At 38.1% G+C, this 21,829-nt stretch overlaps 1 protein-coding gene across 4 annotated transcripts in view; it reads left to right on the top strand.

The window, feature by feature from the left end:
- Positions 1–21,829, top strand: part of ppp6r2a (protein phosphatase 6, regulatory subunit 2a) — a 190,703-nt gene that overhangs the window by 75,159 nt on the left and 93,715 nt on the right. For all 4 annotated transcript variants that reach the window (XM_039761531.1, XM_039761533.1, XM_039761532.1 and 1 more), the window contains 2 exons: positions 10,870–11,056; positions 19,344–19,481. In XM_039761531.1, coding sequence (XP_039617465.1) covers positions 10,870–11,056; positions 19,344–19,481 — 325 coding nt within the window. The remainder of the gene's footprint in view (positions 1–10,869; positions 11,057–19,343; positions 19,482–21,829) is intronic.

The raw sequence follows: 21,829 nt of genomic DNA on the forward strand, positions 1-21,829 counted from the left end.
GCGCTACCACTGTGCTACTTTCTCTCCCAATAAAAATATTATTATTATTTTTATTATTGTTGTCGTCTGAATATATCCTGTCTATTAATATATTCATAAAAGAGCCAGTCCATCGCAGAGCAAACACAAATACACACTATAGAGCCAATTTAGCCAGACCAGTTTCATTAAAGTTTAATCAGGTTAGAGTTTAGTAAGTTGAGTACAGATGTTTTAACATAGGCACAGTGGGCTGTCATTTCTGCCTCTCAGCTCCAGGTTCTACATGGAGTTTGCATGTTCTCCCCATTAATTTATGGACTGATTGGCATCAATGTTCGTGAGTTTGTTCACTCGAAAGAATTATGCCTATTTTTTTAATTGATTTTTTTATTTTATGTAATATGTAAAACTTTGTATTTTTTAAATTATCGTGCGTGTGTAAGACATGCCACGAATAAGGTCATTTGGCTCTTTAAAAAATACAATACACTGTAATCAATTCAGTTCAGATGTATTGTTGTATACAATGAGACTCTTAAGTTCTCCTTTCACTATACTCCCATTAGGCATGCATGTGGCTCTGTAGGCTATGTAAAATAACAAGACAGAATGTAAAATTGGTCATCATTGGGTTGTCATAACTCCACCCATGATAGCCTCTGCAAGGCAGAAAATGGGCAAGAAACATATCCTTTGAGAAAATAGTACAAAGAATCTGTGATTAAATCATTATTTCTAGTTTCCTTCCATTATCATGAGGATGCCTCATAAATGGAGAAGGTGTGTTTTTTTTTTAAATCAAAACCTTTTCCACTTCAAAGTGGACATATTTGGTTACATTTTAAGGTTTTCTCTATCACATATAAATCTGTGTACCCTAAAGCCCCATTGTAAACTACAAGAACAGACAAGGTATTTTTAAAATTCATAAAAAAAACACTTTACTTTAGAACACAAAGCCAGCTCACTTACCCAGTATTGAGACCTTTGCCATGTGCAGACCGCCTGTGGCTCTGCTCCTGTCTCCATTTAACTGCACCCTTTTAAGGAAGATGCCTTTGAGTTCTAAAGGAACTGGTGATAGAGCAAAACAACTAAAAAGTTTTCAGTTTTGCTGTGTATTTAAATAAAGCTCCAAAACTGAATAAAGTTACAATACTGTTTCCTCAAGTGCCAGAATAAACATCTCCTTGTCCATTTCTACCTGGCTTTTTGTGTAACTGAGAAGCCCAAATGCGGCAATCTACAATGCATCCGGAAAGTATTCACAGCGCATCACTTTTTCCACATTTTGTTATGTTACAGCCTTTTTCCAAAATGGATTAAATTCATTTTTTTCCTCAGAATTCTACACACAACACCCCATAATGACAATGTGAAAAAAGTTTACTTGAGATTTTTGCAAATTTATTAAAAATAAAATAAATTGAGAAAGCACATGTACATAACTATTCACAGCCTTTCCCATGAAGGTCCAAATTGAGCTCAGGTGCATCCTGTTTCCCCTGATCATCCTTGAGATGTTTCTGCAGCTTAATTGGAGTCCACCTGTGGTAAATTCAGTTGATTGGACATGATTTGGAAAGGCACACACCTGTCTATATAAGTCCCACAGTTGACAGTTCATGTCAGAGCACAAACCAAGCATGAAGTCAAAGGAATTGTCTGCAGACCTCCAAGACAGGATTGTCTCGAGGCACAAATTTGTGGAAGATTACAGAAACATTTCTGCTGCTTTGAAGGTCCCAATGAGCACAGTGGCCTCCATCATCCATAAGTGGAAGAAGTTCAAAACCACCAGAACTCTTTCTAGAGCTGGCCGGCCATCTAAACTGAGCAATCGGGGGAGAAGGGCCTTAGTCAGGGAGATGACCAAGAACCCGATGGTCACTCTCTCAGAGCTCCACTGGTCCTCTGTGGAGAGAGGAGAATCTTCCAGAAGGACAACCATCTCTGCAGCAATCCACCAATCAGGCCTGTATGGTAGAGTGGCCAGACGGAAGCCACTCCTTAGTAAAAGGCACATGGCAGCCCGCCTGTAGTTTGCCAAAAGGCACCTGAAGGACTCTCAGACCATGAGAAACAAAATTCTCTGGTCTGATGAGACAAAGATTGAACTCTTTGGTGTGAATGCCAGGTGTCACGTTTGGAGGAAACCAGGCACCGCTCATCACCAGGCCAATACCATCCCTAAAGTGAAGCATGGTGGTGGCAGCATCAAGCTTTGGGGATGTTTTTCAGCAGCAGGAACTGGGAGACTATGACTGCAGCAATGTACAGAGACATCCTGGATGAAAACCTGCTCCAGAGCGTTCTTGACCTCAGACTGGGGCAACGGTTCATCTTTCAGCAGGACAACGACCCTAAGCGCACAGTCAAGATATCAAAGGAGTGGCTTCAGGACAACTCTGTGAATGTCCTTGAGTGGCCCAGTCAGAGCCCAGACTTGAATCAGATTGAACATCTCTGGAGAGATCTTAAAATGGCTGTGCACCGACGCTTCCCATACAACCTAATGGAGCTTGAGAGGTGCTGCAAAGAGGAATGGGCAAAACTGGCCAAGGATAGGTGTGCCAAGCTTGTGGCATCATATTCAAAAAGACGAGGTTGTAATTGCTGCCAAAGGTGCATTGACAAAGTATTGAGCAAAGGCTGTGAATACTTAATGTACATGTGATTTCTCAGTTTTTATATTTTTAATAAATTTGCAAAAACCTCACGTAAACTTTTTTCACGTTGTCATTATAGGGTGTTGTGTGTAGAATTCTGAGGAAAAAAATAAATTTAATCCATTTTGGAATAAGGCTGTAACATAACAAAATGTGTAAAAAGTGATGCGCTGTGAATACTTTCCGGATGCACAGTACATTCGTATCTGCGGACTTTAAAGGGGACCCCTGATTGTTTAAGAAGTCTCCAAACCATAGAGCTGGCAGTTATTCTCTTATACTTAATACACTAGAGAAGACAACCCTAAAAGTAAACACATTCAGTTGATTCCATGGGCTGTCTACATGTGCATCCTGTAAAAGTCATTGATGTTTACAATAAGTAAAGGAAAACCCAATTCAGTGTTGGCACCTTATTGTCTGTCTATGGCTATGGCAGTAAAAATACATTGAACATGCAGCTGGCAAAAAACACAAAAGTAAATTCTTGTGAATGATGTAAATGAGTGAAAATTGTAGGCATCTAATAATAATAATAATAATGTTAATATACTAACATTTCACATTATTCCTACTGATTATCCATTTCAATTAAAAAAAATACAGGTTCCTTTAAAATTTATTTTACAATGATCAAGAAAAGCCAAGTCACTAGGAAAAGCAGAAATTGATCTAATGTAGAGATTTTTTACTCATGGACAATTGTATGTAGCATTTTCAAGAGTAAGCAGCTCCACTGACCTAATATTATTATTGTTATTACTTATTTGGCTTTTGTATTTATCTGTGTCTTATGCTTGATTAACACAATAGAATTATTTTAGGAACTGGGCAATTGTTTTGATGGTACCAACCTGCTCAGTATACAGTAATCCCTCGCTATATCGCGCTTCGACTTTTGCGGCTTCACTCCATCGCGGATTTTAAATGTAAGCATATCTAAATATATATCACAGATTTTTCGCTGGTTCGCGGATTTCTGCGGACAATGGGTCTTTTAATTTATGGTACATGCTTCCTCAGTTTGTTTGCCCAGTTGATTTCATACCAGGGATGCTATTGGCGAATGGCTGAGAAGCTACCCAATCAGAGTACGTATTACTTATTAAATAAAACTCCTCAATGATATACGATATGCTTCCCATGTGGTGGATCGCACACTTAAAAGCTCTAACAGCCCGTATTGATTTTTCATTGTTTGCTTTTCTTTGTCTCTCTCACTCTGACATTCTCTGCTCCTGGCGGAGGGGGTGTGAGCAGAGGGGCTGTTTGCTTAGAAGATACAGAGGCTCCTCTAAAAAATGCTGAAACACTACCTTCACATTGATCCCTTCATTGTGGCGCTTTATCATGCTTCGCATACTTAAAAGCCCAACAGCCCTATTGATTTTTGCTTGTTTACTTTTCTCTCTCTCTCTGACATTCTCTGCTCCTGATGCTGCACTCTTTTGAAGAGGAAGATATGTTTGCATTCTTTTAATTGTGAGAAAGAACTGTCATCTCTGTCTTGTCATGGAGCACAGTTTAAACTTTTGACTAAAGGGTGTTACTTCATGTCTAGAGGGCTCTAATAATGTTAAAAAACGTATTTAGAAGGTCTTAAACAGGTTTTCTATGCTCTAACTGCGAAAATATTTATAAATAAAGATTTATAAATAAAGAATCCTACTTCGTGGAAATTCATTTATCTGTCTGGAGCGGATTAACCGTGATAAACGAGGGTTTACTGTATAACTGTGCGGAGAATATTTATAAACAGCGTGGGAGAGTTTCTAAGGGCTTAAAATATATAAAAATAACCATACAAACATATGGTTTCTACTTTGCGGATTTTCACCTATCACGGGGGGTTCTGGAACGCAACCCCCGCGATCAAGGAGGGATTACTGTATATGTGTTTGTCTCCTAGGGAAACTGAATTTTGTGTGACGTGTACCACACTTATTCTATCACCATTACTAGAATAACTCAATACTTCCTTAACAAAGTTTTCACACCTTCATTTAATTATTTAACTGTCTTCACAGATTTATGTCACCCGTTTAACTTTTGTGCCAAAGATATGTTTTGCTACCAATTAAGATGTCAATAAAATAGATTGGAGACAGCTGTTTAATGAAACTGAATCCACATCTTCCAACTAAACTTAATTTTAGTTAATTTTAAATTATAATGTTTATCCATATATCCACTTTCTAAAATTGTTTGATAAATATTTAGGATTGTGCAGGATTTCATTTTATTGTAGCAGCATTGGGTACAAAACAGGTAACTACCATTACTAGGGAACCAACCATCCATCCATCCATCCATCCATCCATTATGCGATCCGCTATATCCTAACTACAGGGTCACGGGGGTCTGCTGGAGCCAATCCTAGCCAACACAGGGCGCAAGGCAAGAAACAAACTCTGGGCAGGGAGCCAGCCCACCTGAGACTACGGAACCAGATCATGTAATTATTAAACTGCAAAATAAAAAACACAAATCATTAAATGGTTGCTTTTCTGTGTCTGCCAAATGATCCTAAGGAATTGGCCATTTTATGTTATCTGAAATGTCTGTAACATGGCAGTAGTTCAGCGATTTCAGAAGTAAGAACTCAACTTGTGCCGAACATAGCAGAACTCAAGCGCCTCATCCACATTGATCACAAGATATTTAAGCATATTCACAATCCAGGCCTAAATTGGGACCATCATGGTGAAATCTGCAAAATATTAATTTAAATGAATACCAGGAGAAGTGGTGTAATGCTGGTATTCACAACATTCATCTCTCCATCTGTCACCAAAACCATTTCAAAACAGCTGCGAAAGAGTGTTAAGGTAAGGTAAAAAGACAAAAAATGTGGCTATTCAAAGTGATTTGTCTCGGATATTATATAGCATATAGTCACATAATAGATGATCGAGGGCTAATTGAGCAATACTGGACTCTTTTGGTGTTATTTTGAAGGGTCCTTTTTCCTTTATTTGATGAATAATATTCCCCTTTTCCTGTAATTTGGATTAGATTAGTTTTGTGTTTAATGAGACTGTACTCTGGAAACACTGCATGTTCCACATTTTCCTTAATGAAGATGTTCAGTGCAACTAAATATAGAGAGATTGACTGAATAGCTAAAAAAAGAAATTGTGTACATGAGAGCTATTGAACATCTACCACTAAAATTGCTTATGAAATTCAAGTTTGAACACATGTAAAAACTGCTATATAGTTTATCAACATTTGGTGTTACATTTTTGCTTTTAACAATTTCATTTACTGAGGGAGAGTTTAATAATTGCTGCTTTTTGAGCCAGTAGCATATGACTCATGCCTTTTTATATAGAAAATCATTGCCTGTCTTTTGTTTGTCAGCTAAGATTCTAATTACCCCCAGTAAGCTTCATTACAAAAATAGAATTAGTTAGGTTTGATGGACATAGGCCAGATGTTATATTTTTGTATCTCTTCTTTTTACTGCAAGGAAAATTTAAAGCATTTTCCTCTTATTTCCTGTTGTGGCTGTTTGCAGTTTTTGAAGCTGATAAAGAAACTCAAAAAAATGTGATTTTTAATTTTTTTTTTTACATTCACTCTTAGACTGGAGTAATTTGCAACCAGTCATTAGCCTAACATTCACATGTTTATATGCAGGAAGAATATTTGAGTTCCTGGATAAAATGCTCACACATACTCTAGAAAAATGTAATATTTGCAGAGAGTGACCGGGCTAGGAACAAAGGGCAGCTCCCAGAACCCATATAACTTATGTCAGTTGTATAAGATTCCGCTTTTATTATTTTTGTCTTAAAAATTAATCTCAAGTCAGCATTAGATATATACATATAACAAGTAAACATTGGGTAATGCCAATTGAATTAGAGTTGTGGCCACCAGGGGGCACACCAGCTGCCCAACCCTGACACAGGCTGACTCTAGGCACAAATCTTTACAATACACACATTTTATTTTTCCAGGGGAAACGCTTGTCTTTCATTCCCCCTACAGCACAGTACCATAAACTGCACACAGCACTTTCTTTTCTTTTCTCTTCCTCTCCTTTCTGCCTGCACTCCTCCACTGGCAAGCTTTGCCCCTCTTCCTCCTGACTCTGGCTTTAAGAATGGAGTGAGCCGACTCCTTTTATTCAGCTAATGGGAGTGCTCCAGGTGGCTCATCACTGTTACCTGGAATCACTCCCAGATGTGGTGGAAGTCCAAAGTAGGGCTCTACAACGCCCCCTGGTGGCCCCCACGAAACCAAACAGGGCTATCCTAAATGTAGACATACTGTATATAGATAGACGCTGCATTCATTGTGTTGCCCAGTCAACACATTGCGAGTGGAAAATTTGCCATTTAAACTAATACAGGTATACGTGGAAACCGGGTTTTCTGATGAAAAAACAATAACGTTTAAAACAGTATCATTTACATACAACAGATTTTGGCGAATCGTTTAAATGCAATTATGTATATCCATTTATACACTAATAATGGCAATTATTAAATAATAATAATAATAATTATTATTATTATTATTATTATTATTAAATAATTCCTCCCATATAAGTAACATTTCTCGGACTGCCTTCTTCCATCTCCGAAATGTTTCTAGACTTTGTCCTGTTCTTACGCAACACAGTACTAAAGTATTGGTTAATGCTCTAGTCACCTCACGTATAAATTACTGTAATGCTATTCTATCTGTCATCCCACAAAAACATATCCATCGCTTACAATTTATTCAAAATTCTGCTGCCAGGATAATAACCTGCTGTTCTAAATCCACTGAACATATTACACCGATTTTCTCTCAACTTCAATGGCTCCCTGTTCACTACTGAATACAATACAAAATACCACTCTTAACATTTAAAGCTCTCCAGAGTCTTTCTCCCCCCTACCTCACTGATCACCTACAGACTTACACTCCCTCTCTCTCACTCAGATCCTGTAATTTGAGAGTATTCAGTCTGGCTGGCAATATGGTGCAGCCTTAGTTTGTGGAAGACAGACAGAACTACAGAAATGAGCATAAAATGATGGTTGTCAATTTCAAACTGTGTTTCCTCAATGTGACCCTTGAGAAAAAACACATCATTTGAACCAATCTCAGCCCGAACAAACTGATTGATCAAAGATACACTGACAGCTTTCCCTAATCTCGACTGTCAGATAACACGCTCAGCTACTTTGACCACTTTGACTGTACTCTCAGAAGGAATCATCAATCCTCCTTTGTTTTTTAATGTGAGCAAGTGGTAGCTTTGATCATATGATGCCGGTATGACATCTGTTACCAAACTAGCACGGCACACATCACAGGACAGCTTTCTCAAAATCCCATCTAAGGGCTACCTCCCACTGCTTCCTGAGGTGGATTTCTTTGGGAAACCTTCAGTGTTTGAGAAATGTTAACACAGATGATGTTAATGAGACTTTAACGGAGTTAAAATTGCTGGTGAAGGACTGTGCTTATGCAAACTAAGATGAGATTGTCAGGGATAGAATAGTGTTTGGCACAAACTCAGCAAAAGTGCGACAGAAACTTTTAAGTGCCGGGTCTGAGCTAACATTAAATAAAGCCGTGGACATCGCGAAATCGCACGAGACAGCACAAGCACAGCTGAGAAGCTTCGATGCATGTACTCCGAGCGGCTCACATGAACTGACTTTGCAGGACTGGGAAAGGTAAACCAGTGCATGCAGTGTGTGATGTCTCAGACACACTACTTCTCCTCTGCGAAGTGCGGGTGTTTTGCTAGTTATTGATAAAATTCTTTGTTTCTACATAACAATGCAAATGTTTTCACCACATAACAAAGCTTGTTAGGCAATTAATCTTTCCTGAAATTTGCGATTTCGCGTAGGTTGTGATATATTGAGGAGTTAAGAAATTTATTGCGTGACAACATCAATTTTGATGAGCTGTCTATAGATCATTTTTGATTAGAGAATGTTTCATATTAAACAAGCTGGTTTCACGCTGTCAGTTTATTAAAAAAAGAAGAAAACATTCTAACAGTTTCCAAATGTTATGAAATCTCTATAAAAATCTTCACTTAGACGCGATTATTATTTCCCAACAACGTGTTGCGTGTTGCTGAAACTGAAGCAAGTAGTATCACGGATGAAAAATGGATTGTTTCTTGATTAAAACTGGCACAACAGGCCCTGAAAAACCTGACAATGAGAGCAAGAAAAGAAAAACAAAAGCTGAAAAGGACCGCGAGTATGATAAAAAACGAAAATGGTCTTTTCAATTGCAATGGCTCAAAGAGTTTCCATGGGTAAATGCAGACGACACTGACTCCGTTTTTTGCCATATTTGCCGTCATTGTCCACTTATTGCCGACAAAACGGCCACATTATTTACCGGCAAGAAAGTCGACGGAAAAGACACACTACTGTCGCATCAGCTGTCTGCGAAACACATTGCCTGTATGTCAAAGCATGAGTCTAAAAGTAAGAAAAAAGTTTTTTCAATTAAAAAAGCGTTTTTTAAAGTTGAACGCTCGGAGGTTGAATGTTATGCTAGGCTGTTCAATACTGCTTCTTTAGAAGAGTTTGGCCCACTACCAGCTATGGAATTCTGGCTGTCATCTGGCAACAGGCACATCACTCACAAAAAACCTGAAAAGTCATCAGCATCCACTTCTGCAGGACCATCAGTCCAGGAACCATGCAGTTCAGCTGAAGCAGAAATGAGCAGCATTCAGCCCAAAGAGTGAGGCATCTATATCCATTACTTCACTCCACAGCAGTGCCACTCACATTATGGCGGCGACGTTGACGTACAATGCTGCTGGTCATGCGGCGTCTAGCAATTCTATGTCTATGATCCTAAACTCCAACTCTCCTAAAGCCCTGTGGGAATCCATGGAGCCATAGCAACCCAGGGAGCTGCCCACTAGTGATCCGGGGGAGGCAGTCCTTCCAGTATGTTGGCCTCCCGGCCAGGCAAGGGCCGCAGCTGTCCATCACACAGTGTAGAAGGAAACATGTAACTGGGATGCATCCCTTGGTATTTTAATTGCTGATACTAATTGTGTGTAACAGCAGTATACAAAAAATGGTCAGATCCAACTCCTTATTAATGATTGCAAGGCTGGTAAAAGTGACTTGGATAATTCAAACAGAACCTGTAATTCTTTGACTCACAATTTGAAACAGTAAAATTTACATGTGTGACCAATATTTGAAAGATTTTTTTATGTTTATCATCAGTCCAAAAAGCAACAAATGTTTTTAATTTTGTTTGTAATTTAATGTTAAACTATTACAGTATTACAGAAGAGTTCTCCATAAATAAATGCAACTTTTAAGATGTTTAGTGAGACTATAACATGACTATTGCCACAAGGTAAGAAGTGAAGTGTTTTGAGAGACAGATGAGTCCGATTCAGTTCAATTCCAAGGTTTGTACTTGCTGTGGGGGAAAAAAAAGCATATTGCTCACAAATGATTTTTTTGCTTCCATGGGTTGTATTCTAAACATTTACATAGATTATATTGTAAAAACAGATCAGTTATGTAACAAGTAAAACAGAGGAGAGGCAAAAAAAAACCCTAGTCAGCAGTATCTTTGGAGAAAGCAATACTTTGGCAGGGGGGCCCACAGTAGGCAATGAAGTCATACTGCCAACATTCAAAGTTCCTACCCTCAGTTCCACTCTCTTTACCTTCCTTTTGCCCTCTTTCCTCTGGCCACATCTCCCTCCTCTTCTTCTCCTTCTTCGGCCAACAGTTGCCCAATTTCCACCAGCACCTTGTTGGCTAACAGTACTGGTGGCGGTCGTTGTTAACCCGGGACTCGACCGATCCGGTATTATAGAAATACAGAATGCAGTTTTGCCTCTTGACGGTTCTCAGCAACTAAAGTTACAATACTGTTGTATGAGTTGCTGTTAATTTGTATTAATAAATGTAACATATATCCCAGAATATTACAGTGGAGTAACTTATAGTATAGGTTATTTTTTGTTCATGTTAAAGATAAAAAAAGAAATTAATAAACCGAGAAAAACTGAAATGTTTTCATTGTTTTATACTTGGAACTAAATGTTTTCACCAGAATTTGAATATGACAGACTAAATTACTTTGAAATTGTATTGCTGAGTTAATAAGAACCAACCGTAAAATGTTTGTTGAAATATCAATGTGTACACTATCCTATTTAAGTTAACAATATATTTAACCCGTCCCTGTGTACTTTATTTTTGTGCAGGTATTCCAACATTGCCTGTGAGCTTCTGACATCCGATGTGAGTCATATTAATGATAAACTTGGAGGGGACGAATCTTTGCTTGATATACTATATAAATTCTTGGAACAGGAACCACCTCTTAATCCCTTACTTGCCAGCTTCTTCAGCAAAACTATTGGAAATCTCATAGCAAGAAAAACGCAACAGGTAAGTGCAAAGAAACTAAAAAGTCTTTTGTTTACTCTGTTAAAATATGGCATAATACCAATGATTACTAATGCTACACAGAATAACTGTTAAAAAACTACATTAAAGCTTGCCTTCTTATCCTATAACTTGATTAACCTTTTTTTTAATTGAACATTAACTGTGATGTGAACATGCTATTACTGTATGTAACCTTATGCATTAGAGGGTTATTTTTGTCATACTATGGGGTTAGTAGGATTTTTCCCTCTCCTATTTCGAGAAATTTAGTTAGAAAATCTTTAAAGAAAATGGATGGTGTATTAGGACAATATCACTTTAGAATGTATTGCTATGGATGAAAGGTCTCTAATTTGTTTGTATATCACTTATACTTTCCACTTCATAAATTTAAAGGACCCTCAGTAAAAAAATAATTAAACATGTATGGATGCTACTTTCTAAATTGTCCCTATTGTGTGCTTGGTGTGTGGGTGAGTGTGCCCTGCGGTGGGCTGGCGCCCTGCCCAGGGTTTGTTTCCTGCCTTGCGGATTGGCTCCGGCAGACCACCATGACCCTGTAGTTAGGATATAGCAGGTTGGATAATAGATGGATGCTACTTGTTTTATTTTGTTATTTTCAGAGTGCTGAAAATCAATAATGGTGGTCTTAGCATTCTATTTAGAGTAAGAAGAGGGATTAGATAAGGCTCTTCTTTGTTAGGGATGTGTTATTCCCTTGCTATTAAACTCATTGCTAAAATAATTATGGACAGTAATGGAGTATCGTCTGCTCCTGGGTATCCTCTTCCTTTTCAATCACCAGCCTGTACAGATGATATTATGATGCTGCATACATTGACAAGATGGTTTGAAAGATTGCAACAAGTGTCATTTGCAAAGGTGAAATGGAATTGAAGCTTGGCAGTGTTGTTGGGGAAATGTAGATAATTTAGGAGGATACTTGCTCCAAGACTAAAGTGAACTAAAAGTGGCCAGAAATATCTGGGACTATTCTTGGAGACTAGCCTTTTGAAGCTAAAAACTGGGAAGTAGTACTCAACAGATTGAGAAGCCATTTCTTGTAATGGAAAAAAAAGGTCAGTTTCTGTACTCCCTTCTGTTATTTTACAGCAGTATACTCAAATCGTGGTATCTCTTTAGAGCATGAAATAGATTTATAGAATTCTAAAGGTCTCAGAGTATCTAGCACTGATCCTTAAAGTAGCAGATTCTATCTGGGTGCAATCAAATCAAATACTTTTACAAATGTCCTTTGTTTGGGAAAAGAGAGACTGCAATTTACTGCTGTCTGTTCTGTTTTGGAATTCAACAGCTTTTGCTGTTCTTACATTGTCCTTTAATAATTGTTTATTTACAGTATATATGGTATTTCTGGGAATTGAGGGAATCAAGCAGAATGTAAGATTGGAAAATTCCAGATTTGGCAGGAAAAGTTAGCCATTTATAAGTCTCAGAAGGAGAAAGCCAAATTAGACAGTGTGATTTGCTCAAGATGTTTGGAGCTCTGGAGCAAGCCAGAATTTATTTCAAGCTCTATAAAATGACTTATAATTTAAAGGCTTTTGTAAAAAGGTGATGTATTAATGAAGCAATTTGTAACCAACGGCACCAGAAACTTATTTTTCTTATTTGAAATTTGATGTGAAATGTTTGTTCTTATTTTTTGTGCTGAGCTGTATTGTTCTTTTGTTACCTTTGGTATATGGATGGAAGGAATGTATTAAATTTTTGGTTAATAAAGTTGATTTCAAAACTCAGACTTTCTTTGTTTTACTGCTATACATCCAGCTAAAAGGTCTGATCAAATTTACTGTCGTCTACAGTAGTCTACTGTCAAAAAAGTCATTATACAGAAAATCAGATATTGAGTAAATCCTTTTCATGGCAGCTTCCTTTCCTTTCCTGTTGACATTTACCACAGGTTGTAGCAAAGTATCTTTCCTTTACCTGCTGCTATAATTTTGTCTTCTTAACAGGTCAGGTCAGGTTGGGGAGCATGCACTTATACAGCATGATGCCACACCCACCACACGACAAAACCGCTCGGGATCCTGGTTGGCAACCCCCAGGCAGACACGCAGTCTAGTCACACTTTTCAGAAATTACCCTCTATCTGCTGCAGCCAAGTGCTACATGGGTGTCCAAATAGCCAGCCCAAATAGCCAGCCCAGCGAGTCACAACTGCTGTGTTATCCATAAAGACTGTTCCATCAGCCGACCTGACTACGACTCTCTGAGGAACAGATTTGTATGTGCATAATGCTTCAATTCCTCTGCAAGCAGGATATGGTCACTAGACCATAGATGGTGTGTCACTTGCTCACAGATTCCATTAACAAACGCATCCTTATCTGCCCTCAGAGCACTCGCAACCGTCCTTGTCAGTTCCTGGTACATTCCGTAGTTGCCATCGACCAGTGCGCTACTCTAGTATCCAGAGTGCCCTGCGAGATGAAACACCTCCTTCTGGGAACACCGGTAACATCAACACAACCCTCAGCAACCTTCAGGGTCTTTTCACAGAAGGTCTCCCACATTACATTAGGATCGGCAGTCACAGCCAAATCCGTAAGTTTCTCATATAAACTGTGTGCTAACTCGTCAGAAACAGCCTGGTCTTGGAGTCTGGCCAGGTCCAGCCTCATTTTCCTAGTATGTGGTAACCTACTGGACCTAAGCTGGAACTTTAGAGTAGCAACAAGAAGTCTGTGGTCAGAATTCACAAACTGGGCACTTTTGTAGACTTGCAGTTTTGTAAGAGCCTCCAGTGTCTGTCCACAAGGATGTGATTGATCTTCTTCACCGCACCACCGGTATTAGAGTACCAAGTCCAACAATGCGGCTCAGGGCGCTGGAAGCAGGATCCAGCGATTTGCAACCCCTGACCTTTTGTAAACTCAAGAAACATAGAGCCACTTTCACTACGGTCACCAGACCCATGGGGACCAAAACAATCCTCATAGCTATCCCTGTCAGTGCCAGTGGCTGCATTGAAGTCACCCATGACTAGAGGAGTGTCACCTTGTGGGAACTCATCAAGCACCGATCAAAGCTGCAAATAAAATATCTCCCTCACCGAAACATCACTCACCCTGGTCGGAACATACACTGAGACAACAGACAAGGCCCCCTAGAGAGTGCCATAAATCTGAGTCTTATAATATGACACCCATCAGAGCGACTAGACCAATAAAAGTTGTACCCACCTACAAAGATGTGGCCAGTCCTAGGTCTGCGCACCTCAGAGAGTGTTGCCACTGAAGTGCAGAGTTTACGCACCTCCTCCGACAGCAGAGGAAGATAATCATCATGCCAGAGAGACAAAATGTTCCACATGTCTACCCGGGTGGTCCGCCTTAATTTGGGACCCGAGTGCTGCTGTGCAGTGGGCGATATCTTAACACCACACCAGTTCTGGTCCCCCACAGGCCTGCTTCCATTAGCTCTCCAATGGTTTTGACTCTTCTGGGGATGGGGCCCCTGAGGGCTTTCCCCCATCCCCTTCATAATGCGAGTAGCCTTCCTATGGGTGGCTACAGCAGAGCTACTTCCGCGGAGAGCAGAAGAGAGTCCTTTCTGTCACCTCAGAGCTGTGTGAAGTGTTTTTTTTTATTATTATGGTGACTGGAGTGCCAGTCCTGCCACCAACTCACCTGATTCCCCAGCAAGTGGATGCATGTTTAATGTCATGCCCAGGACAAGTTTAATAAAATGAGTGCTTTTTGGTAGTGTTTTTTTTTTTTTTTGTGCTGTGCCTCAAATTTCTTTTGAAAATTCAAATTGTATAAACATAATAGTGAATAAAGTGAATTTTAAAGTATGATACCAATATAAAACTGTGAAAGGGAAATGTGCCATTCTAACCTGAGACAAAAGCCTTCAAGAGACCCAAAATATAACAAATGGTGAACGTTTCAAGCAAAATATACAACATTCCCACCCACATCCAACTTTCTCCTTCTCTCTGTCTCTGTCCCCCTCCACACCAGCACCCCCCAACCACATCAATTCCTGCTGTGCTGCCTTTCTACTACTTGGGCCAGTTTTCCATCTCTTCATTTTGAATTGTTTGATAGCACTGGGGGAGAAAAGACCCTTGCTAACGCACCATGGTGGAATGAGTCTGTAGCTAAAATTGGTCCAAGAGAGTACCTCCTGGAGAGAAAGGAGGGGGGATCTACCATCATAGCATCCAGTTTTGCTACCATCCTATTTTCCATAACAGGTTCCAGTGAGTTCCGCTTTCGCCCAGGCTCCCCTGATAAGTTTGTTCCGGCATTGTGCTTCTTTTGAGCTCAGAGTGCTTCCACAGGAGACTGCAGTGCAGAACAACACACTGGCTACTATAAACTGATGAATTATTTATTTATAATAATTTATAAACTGTCATTTTTCACCTAGATTTTGCCCATATAAATCAACACAAATAGAAAAACATTCCTAAAAACACCAAAAAGTTAGTTTGACGCAAACACTTTTAAAATATTCATCCAATTAGTGCGGAAGACTCTTACGGCTGGTTTTATACATCATGGCTGCCACGCATTCCCAGTGTTCAGTTGAAGCATTCTCTGAGCAGGTCCTCAGAAATTAATGTGACATGAGCATGAGTTGCCGTCCCAGCAAAAAATCGGAGGGCACATTGTGTTCAAGTAGCAACGTGACGTCAGAGTCTCTGTGGTGCTTTTCTTTTTTTCTTATCTAGCATCACGTATTCCCCAATGTAATGACGCAATACATTTTAAAGGTCTCACATACCATCTTTTGTGCTTTGTGTGTGTTTTTTTTTGCACCTTCACAATAGCATATTGTAGCGTATTTGAGCCTCAGAGAAAAATAATTAGAGACACAGTGAAAAGGACTAATTTTTGATTAAGGTGGAAATTTCAGCAGGCAACAATCGCCATACAGAACACATTAAACTTGCAATATTCCAGCTCTCTACACAATGAATCCTTAGATTTATATTTGATATCACTTTCATGATGAAATGCATTAAAGTATGTATATTACAATATACAGATAAATGGTTAACTTCATTTAAATATTGAATACTGTTAATAATTACACAAATGGGGGCGAAACTGTGGCGGAGCGGTAATGCTGCTGCCTTGCAGTAGGGAGTCACGTCCCTGGTGTTCCCTGCCCAGAGTTTACATGATTTCCTTGTTGGTTTCCTTCCAAGGGCATGCAGGTTTGGGGATTTGGTGATGCTAAAATGGTGCTAGTGTACGTGTGCGCTTGTATTCACCTTGTGATAAGCTGGTGCCCCATCCAGGGATCGTTTTTGCCTTGCAGCCGATGTTTGCTGGAATGGGTGCATCCTTGGATTGATGGAAGTAATGGAAGGAAATTCACAACGTTGTTATCTGACCGTGATGATATCTCGCACTGCCACCTGGTGGATTCTTCCAGATTTACGTCAAGTACGTGTGCAAGTATGAACAGTACACAGCTTGTGTAGTAGTACTGTCCGCAGGCATATGTGTCACGTTGTGTGAAGTATAAACCCGGCCTTAAGGTAATGATGTTGAGTTCCTACATTTCACTATGAATTTTGTATGGATAAGTGTGCATGAGTTCTGGTACAGTTGATCTTGTGAAATATAAAATTATTACTGAAGAAATTTAGAGCTGGACTCAAATATACTTAATAATTACAGACATATGTCAAATTTACTTTCCTTTCCATATTCCTTCAAAAAGTAGTTGCCACATGGCTTTAGTCTTGCCTTTCTCATTACATCTTACTAGAAGAGTTTCAGTCTGGTTTTCACACTAGTTGTAATATGTAAACAGCATTAATATTTGTGGTCAAAGACATTTTAATGCATGCTTTGACAGCAATGACCACTCTATTCTTTTTACTCCGGTCAAAAAATTACCTTGAGCTGTCAGACACTATACTTGCATTGTTTAGCTGAAAAAATATGAAATAATTTCAATATTTATAGAAATGTGATGATGTTACTCCTCAGAATTTAACTTCCATTACTGTTTTCATTTCACTTATGACACCTTCAAGATATCATTAGAAAACCAATGATATGCTTTCATTCATATGCATATGACACTGGGCTGTATTTCTCTTTAAACGAAATGTAGTTTCTCCAGTTGTGTCTTCAGTTAATGGTGTTTTCTTCTTCTTCTTCTTCTGGTGGCTTCCGTTAGGGGTTTCCACAGTGGATCTTCAGTTAATTGTGTCAATGAGTTAAAATGTGAATGAAAGATAGCTACTAGGCTCAACTGATCTCATTTTCTGAAACACTTATCTTGGCGAGTGTCACTGTGGCAGCGGGCCAAGCATATCAGCCCAGACTTCCCTTAAAAGCAAAAACAAAAATTGTATAAATTGGTCAGAATATTACTGATCATAATGAGGTTACATCACTTTTTAACTCATTAGGCCTAAACATTCATTTTATTTAATCAGCATTCAATTTATGCATAGCCAGACATTATAATATGTAGAGTACATAGAAGTTAATTCTTGTATTTGTTTCTGTTAGAATTGACCACTGAAATGCATTATTCAAAGGCTGCACTATTTGTAGCTTTTGGTGAATTCAAAATACTGCAAGAAGAATTATTACTATAACTAGGAAGTATGACCACAAAACTCCTATTCCTTCTTTAGTCTTTAAACTAGCTTCCATTTAGGCTGATTTTTAAAATTCATTTTATACCATATTTCATAGGTTCATAGGATATTTAAAGTGTTAACTGATTTAGCCCTTCTTACTTATGTGAACTTACCTGTTAATGCTTACCAGATTAAGATCTGAAGATGACAGTCTACTAAATATTGTCAGTCAGTCAGTCATTTTCTAACCCGCTATATCCTAACACAGAGTCATGGGGGTCTTTTTTTTTATTTTTTTAAATTTTTTTTCTCCGGCCTGGAGTTTTTTTTTTTTTGTTTTTTCTGTCCCCCCTGGCCATTGGACCTTACTCTTATTCTATGTTAATTAATGTTGACTTATTTTATTTTCTTACTGTGTCTCTTATTTTTCTATTCTTCATTATGTAAAGCGCTTTGAGCTACATTTTTTGTATGAAAATGTGCTATATAAATAAATGTTGTTGTTGTTGTGTTGCTGGAGCCAATCCCAGCCAACACAGGGTGCAAGGCAGGAATAAATCCCGGGCAGGGCACCAGCCCACCACAGACTAAATATTGTACTAGGGATTAATCAAACAAAGCTACAGAACCCTAATGTTGTGGAAAGAACTGCATGCTTGCATAAGAGATGCCCATCAGTCTCTGCTTTTAAATTGAGGATGAAGGATCATTACTTTAAATTAGTATACCCTGAGTAGAGCTGCTGATTAACTATGCATATTGCAGTCTCTGGTAGTCATTTGCACAAACGTACAAGCTTTCATTTTGGACTGTCATTTTCCTTGCTGGCACTGGGTGCATATTCTGTATTTCCAAGCTTCTCTTACCCTTGAAAAATGACAGAAGCGATTTTGGAAGACTTAAAATCGAAGGATAGTAGTCATTAAATATATTATTAGAATATTGTATAATGCATATGGGTCTGTGTAGTTTGTTTGCTTAGGTCACTGTGATTTTGTCTTACTTTAACTGTGACTTTATCTCTTAACACTGACTATGAACCCTGCCCCAAGGTTTATTTTATTCAGAAATGCTGATGAATTGTCATCTGGCCATACCTCAATTATAATGTTAATGAACTTTTATTGTTATAATTTGTTTTTGCTAATTGAATTGAAATTGCCCCAATTTAGTGCAATGTGTAAATGATGTATAATTTAATTATTTTTGCTGTTATACCTGGAATCTGGTAAAAACACTGTGAGCCCAATCTTAGTGAGTGAAGAACAGAAACCACTAGACTTAATTGAATGTTATTGTTCTAAGAAATGCTGTAAAGGCAGAGACCTCTCTTGTATATCTTTATTTATCTTCTAAGTGACACAATTTCTACTGACTAGTAAACTTTAAACAAATATAAAGGTGCAAATGATGAACAGTACAAGTATTTTTAGAAAATAATCTCTGGTTGTGTGTTAATGTATTTTATGTGCCGCTTTTACGATGTTAACAGAAAGATAAACAAATAAATAATCACATCTGGGTCATAAACCTTAATGTTTATATATTATTTAATTGGGGGCATTGATATTTAATGTTTGGATACAGTATCATGTCATCATATTAATACTACTTTATACAACAGCAAAATTATGACAAGAGTCTTCATTTTCTGTATTTGTGTTTTATGTTTTGTTTTTTTTTTCCCCCTGTTTTAACAAGGTCATTAGCTTTTTAAGAAAGAAGGATGGCTTTATTAGCCTTGTGCTTAAACATATTGATACATCAGCAATGATGGACTTGCTTCTTCGTCTCATTAGCTGTGTGGAACCAGCTACTTTACGGCAAGAGGTTTTAAATGTAAGTTATGTATAATTTATATTGTTCCATTATTCATGGAAGATGTAATCTCATTTAATTTTCTATGTATGCTTATCTCTCATGTTTGAACACATAGAGTAATGAGAAATTTCTGATTGCTGTCAAAAATAAAGAGAAAATATACAAATTTGTGGTTGTATTCCAGAGATATAGCATCCTTTGACGTTTGTTATTTCCAGAAGGTAACTCTTATTTTATATTCACGTGTCTTTAGAAAGTATTGAATTTGGCAGATTTTTAAGAAGGTGGCAGAAGTCGTTTTTTTATAGCAGAAGTCTTTGCCTTTTTATAGCTAAAAGCTTTGTTTATTCCTATAGTGTAGTGGCTTCAGACATAGTCTAGGCCTGCGATATTTGAGATGTTTAATCGACCAGTCTTTGTCTAAATTAATATATTGAAATGGCCTAGTCTCTCTGTGAATGGCTCAGTGTAATATTATACTTGGAGGCTTTCAAGCTAATAAACTATTGTCCTTGCTATTTAGTAGTTCTTTTTTGTATGTATTAAACACAACAGTTTTCCTTATGATATCATATGATAATTTTGATGGCTTTTAACTCTTTGGATGGAATGTAGTATTGAGTATGCATGAAATTAAGTGGTGATTCAGGTAATTGATTCATTTTTAAGTTGTGTTAATTTAACCTGTTGTTAAACTTAGTAACATTGTAACTATGAGCAACAATGAGCATGAAGAAATGGAATCCTAAAAGTCTCCGATTTTACTTGTGTCTTTATGCACTGCAAAAAAAAACATTTCTGGTCATACTATTTTACAGTTAAACTGGCCAACCGTAAGCACTTTCGTTTTCAGACTAATATCTGTATGCAGGAAGGAGTATTTTATCTTTGTGATTGTGCACAAATGCAACTAATAAAAATTCTTTCAATTCACTGGATTATTTGAGGCAACATGATGTTACCGTGGATAGTATTTCTGGCACATTTCAAAGTCCTAGGTTTAAATCTTGGTCCTGGCTCTATGTAGAATTTCCATGTTTTTCTTCCGTTTAATCTTTCTCCATTCTAATGCTGTATGTACAGTACGTTTCACTGGCAACTTTAAATTGGTCCAGTATGGGCGATGTCGGGGTGTATGTGAGTGTCTTTTGCAATGATCTAGTCTAGGGTTGGGTCTTGCCGTGAGACTAATATTGCTGAATTAAGCTCCAGCACTATCACCCAAAAGTGGATTGTCTGGATTATAATATAAAGGAAAGATGTCATTATATTAATACTAATAGAATACCTGCGCTTCGCAGGGGAAAAGTAGTGTGTTAAAGAAGGTATGAAAAGAAAAGGAAAAATTTAAAAAATAACGTAACATGATTGTTAATGTTATTGTTTTGTCATTGATATGAGTGTTGTTCTCATATCTATCTATCCATCTATCCATCTATCCATCTATATATATATATAATTCACTAAGGCAAGACAACCATGGAAAGCACGCCGGAAGGGGCGTGGATTCACTGAGCAGCCGGATTCAATTGGACAAGTAAGACACCTATGGCGCACGCAGGACATCTATATATATATATATATATATATATATATATATATATATATATATATATATATATATATATATATATATATATATATATATATATATATATATATATAAATAAAATTCACTAAGGCAAAACAACCATGAAAAGCACGCCGGAAGAGGTGTGGACTCACTGAGCCGCCGACAAGTGAGACACCTATGGCGCACGCAGGAAGGAGCCACGCCCACCAACTCCTGGCACCTCCGAGCCACCTTGACTGTTCATAGAGGCATGTTTCTCGCGGAGGTGAATCGCCATATGCATTGTGTAAAACGGTTTGCGAAGGGTATCTCATGGGATCCTTAAAACAATCCTTTACAACTGAGGTTGGAACACAATGAAGTAAGCAGTCTTTGAAAACCGAGTTTTCGGTTATGACGCATGACCGCGTGCACCATAGCAAACTGTTTTGCACGCTACATACAGCAATTCGCATCCGCGACAAACGTGCGTCTTCTTAGATGCTCCTGCAGGAACACGTAAAGTCCAGGTGCATCTGGACTGTGCAAAGACGACAACGACTCAAGTGACGAGTTGGAGGTGGGCACATGAGCGATGGTGGTCCAACAGTTTTCAGTCACAGACGATTGTGTGTTGGTTCGTTCCGTGCATTGTTACAATGTTGCTTTTCTTGCTGATTTATTACATTACCGATTTTTCAAATGGTAATTTTCTCCTGTGCTTAAAAATCATTAAAAAACCGGCCTGATTATGCAGCATATGGTACGCTGGGTTGGGTTATATATATATATATATATATATATATATATATAG

The sequence above is a fragment of the Polypterus senegalus genome, chromosome 8 (assembly GCF_016835505.1).
Source record: "Polypterus senegalus isolate Bchr_013 chromosome 8, ASM1683550v1, whole genome shotgun sequence".
NCBI lineage: Eukaryota > Metazoa > Chordata > Cladistia > Polypteriformes > Polypteridae > Polypterus > Polypterus senegalus.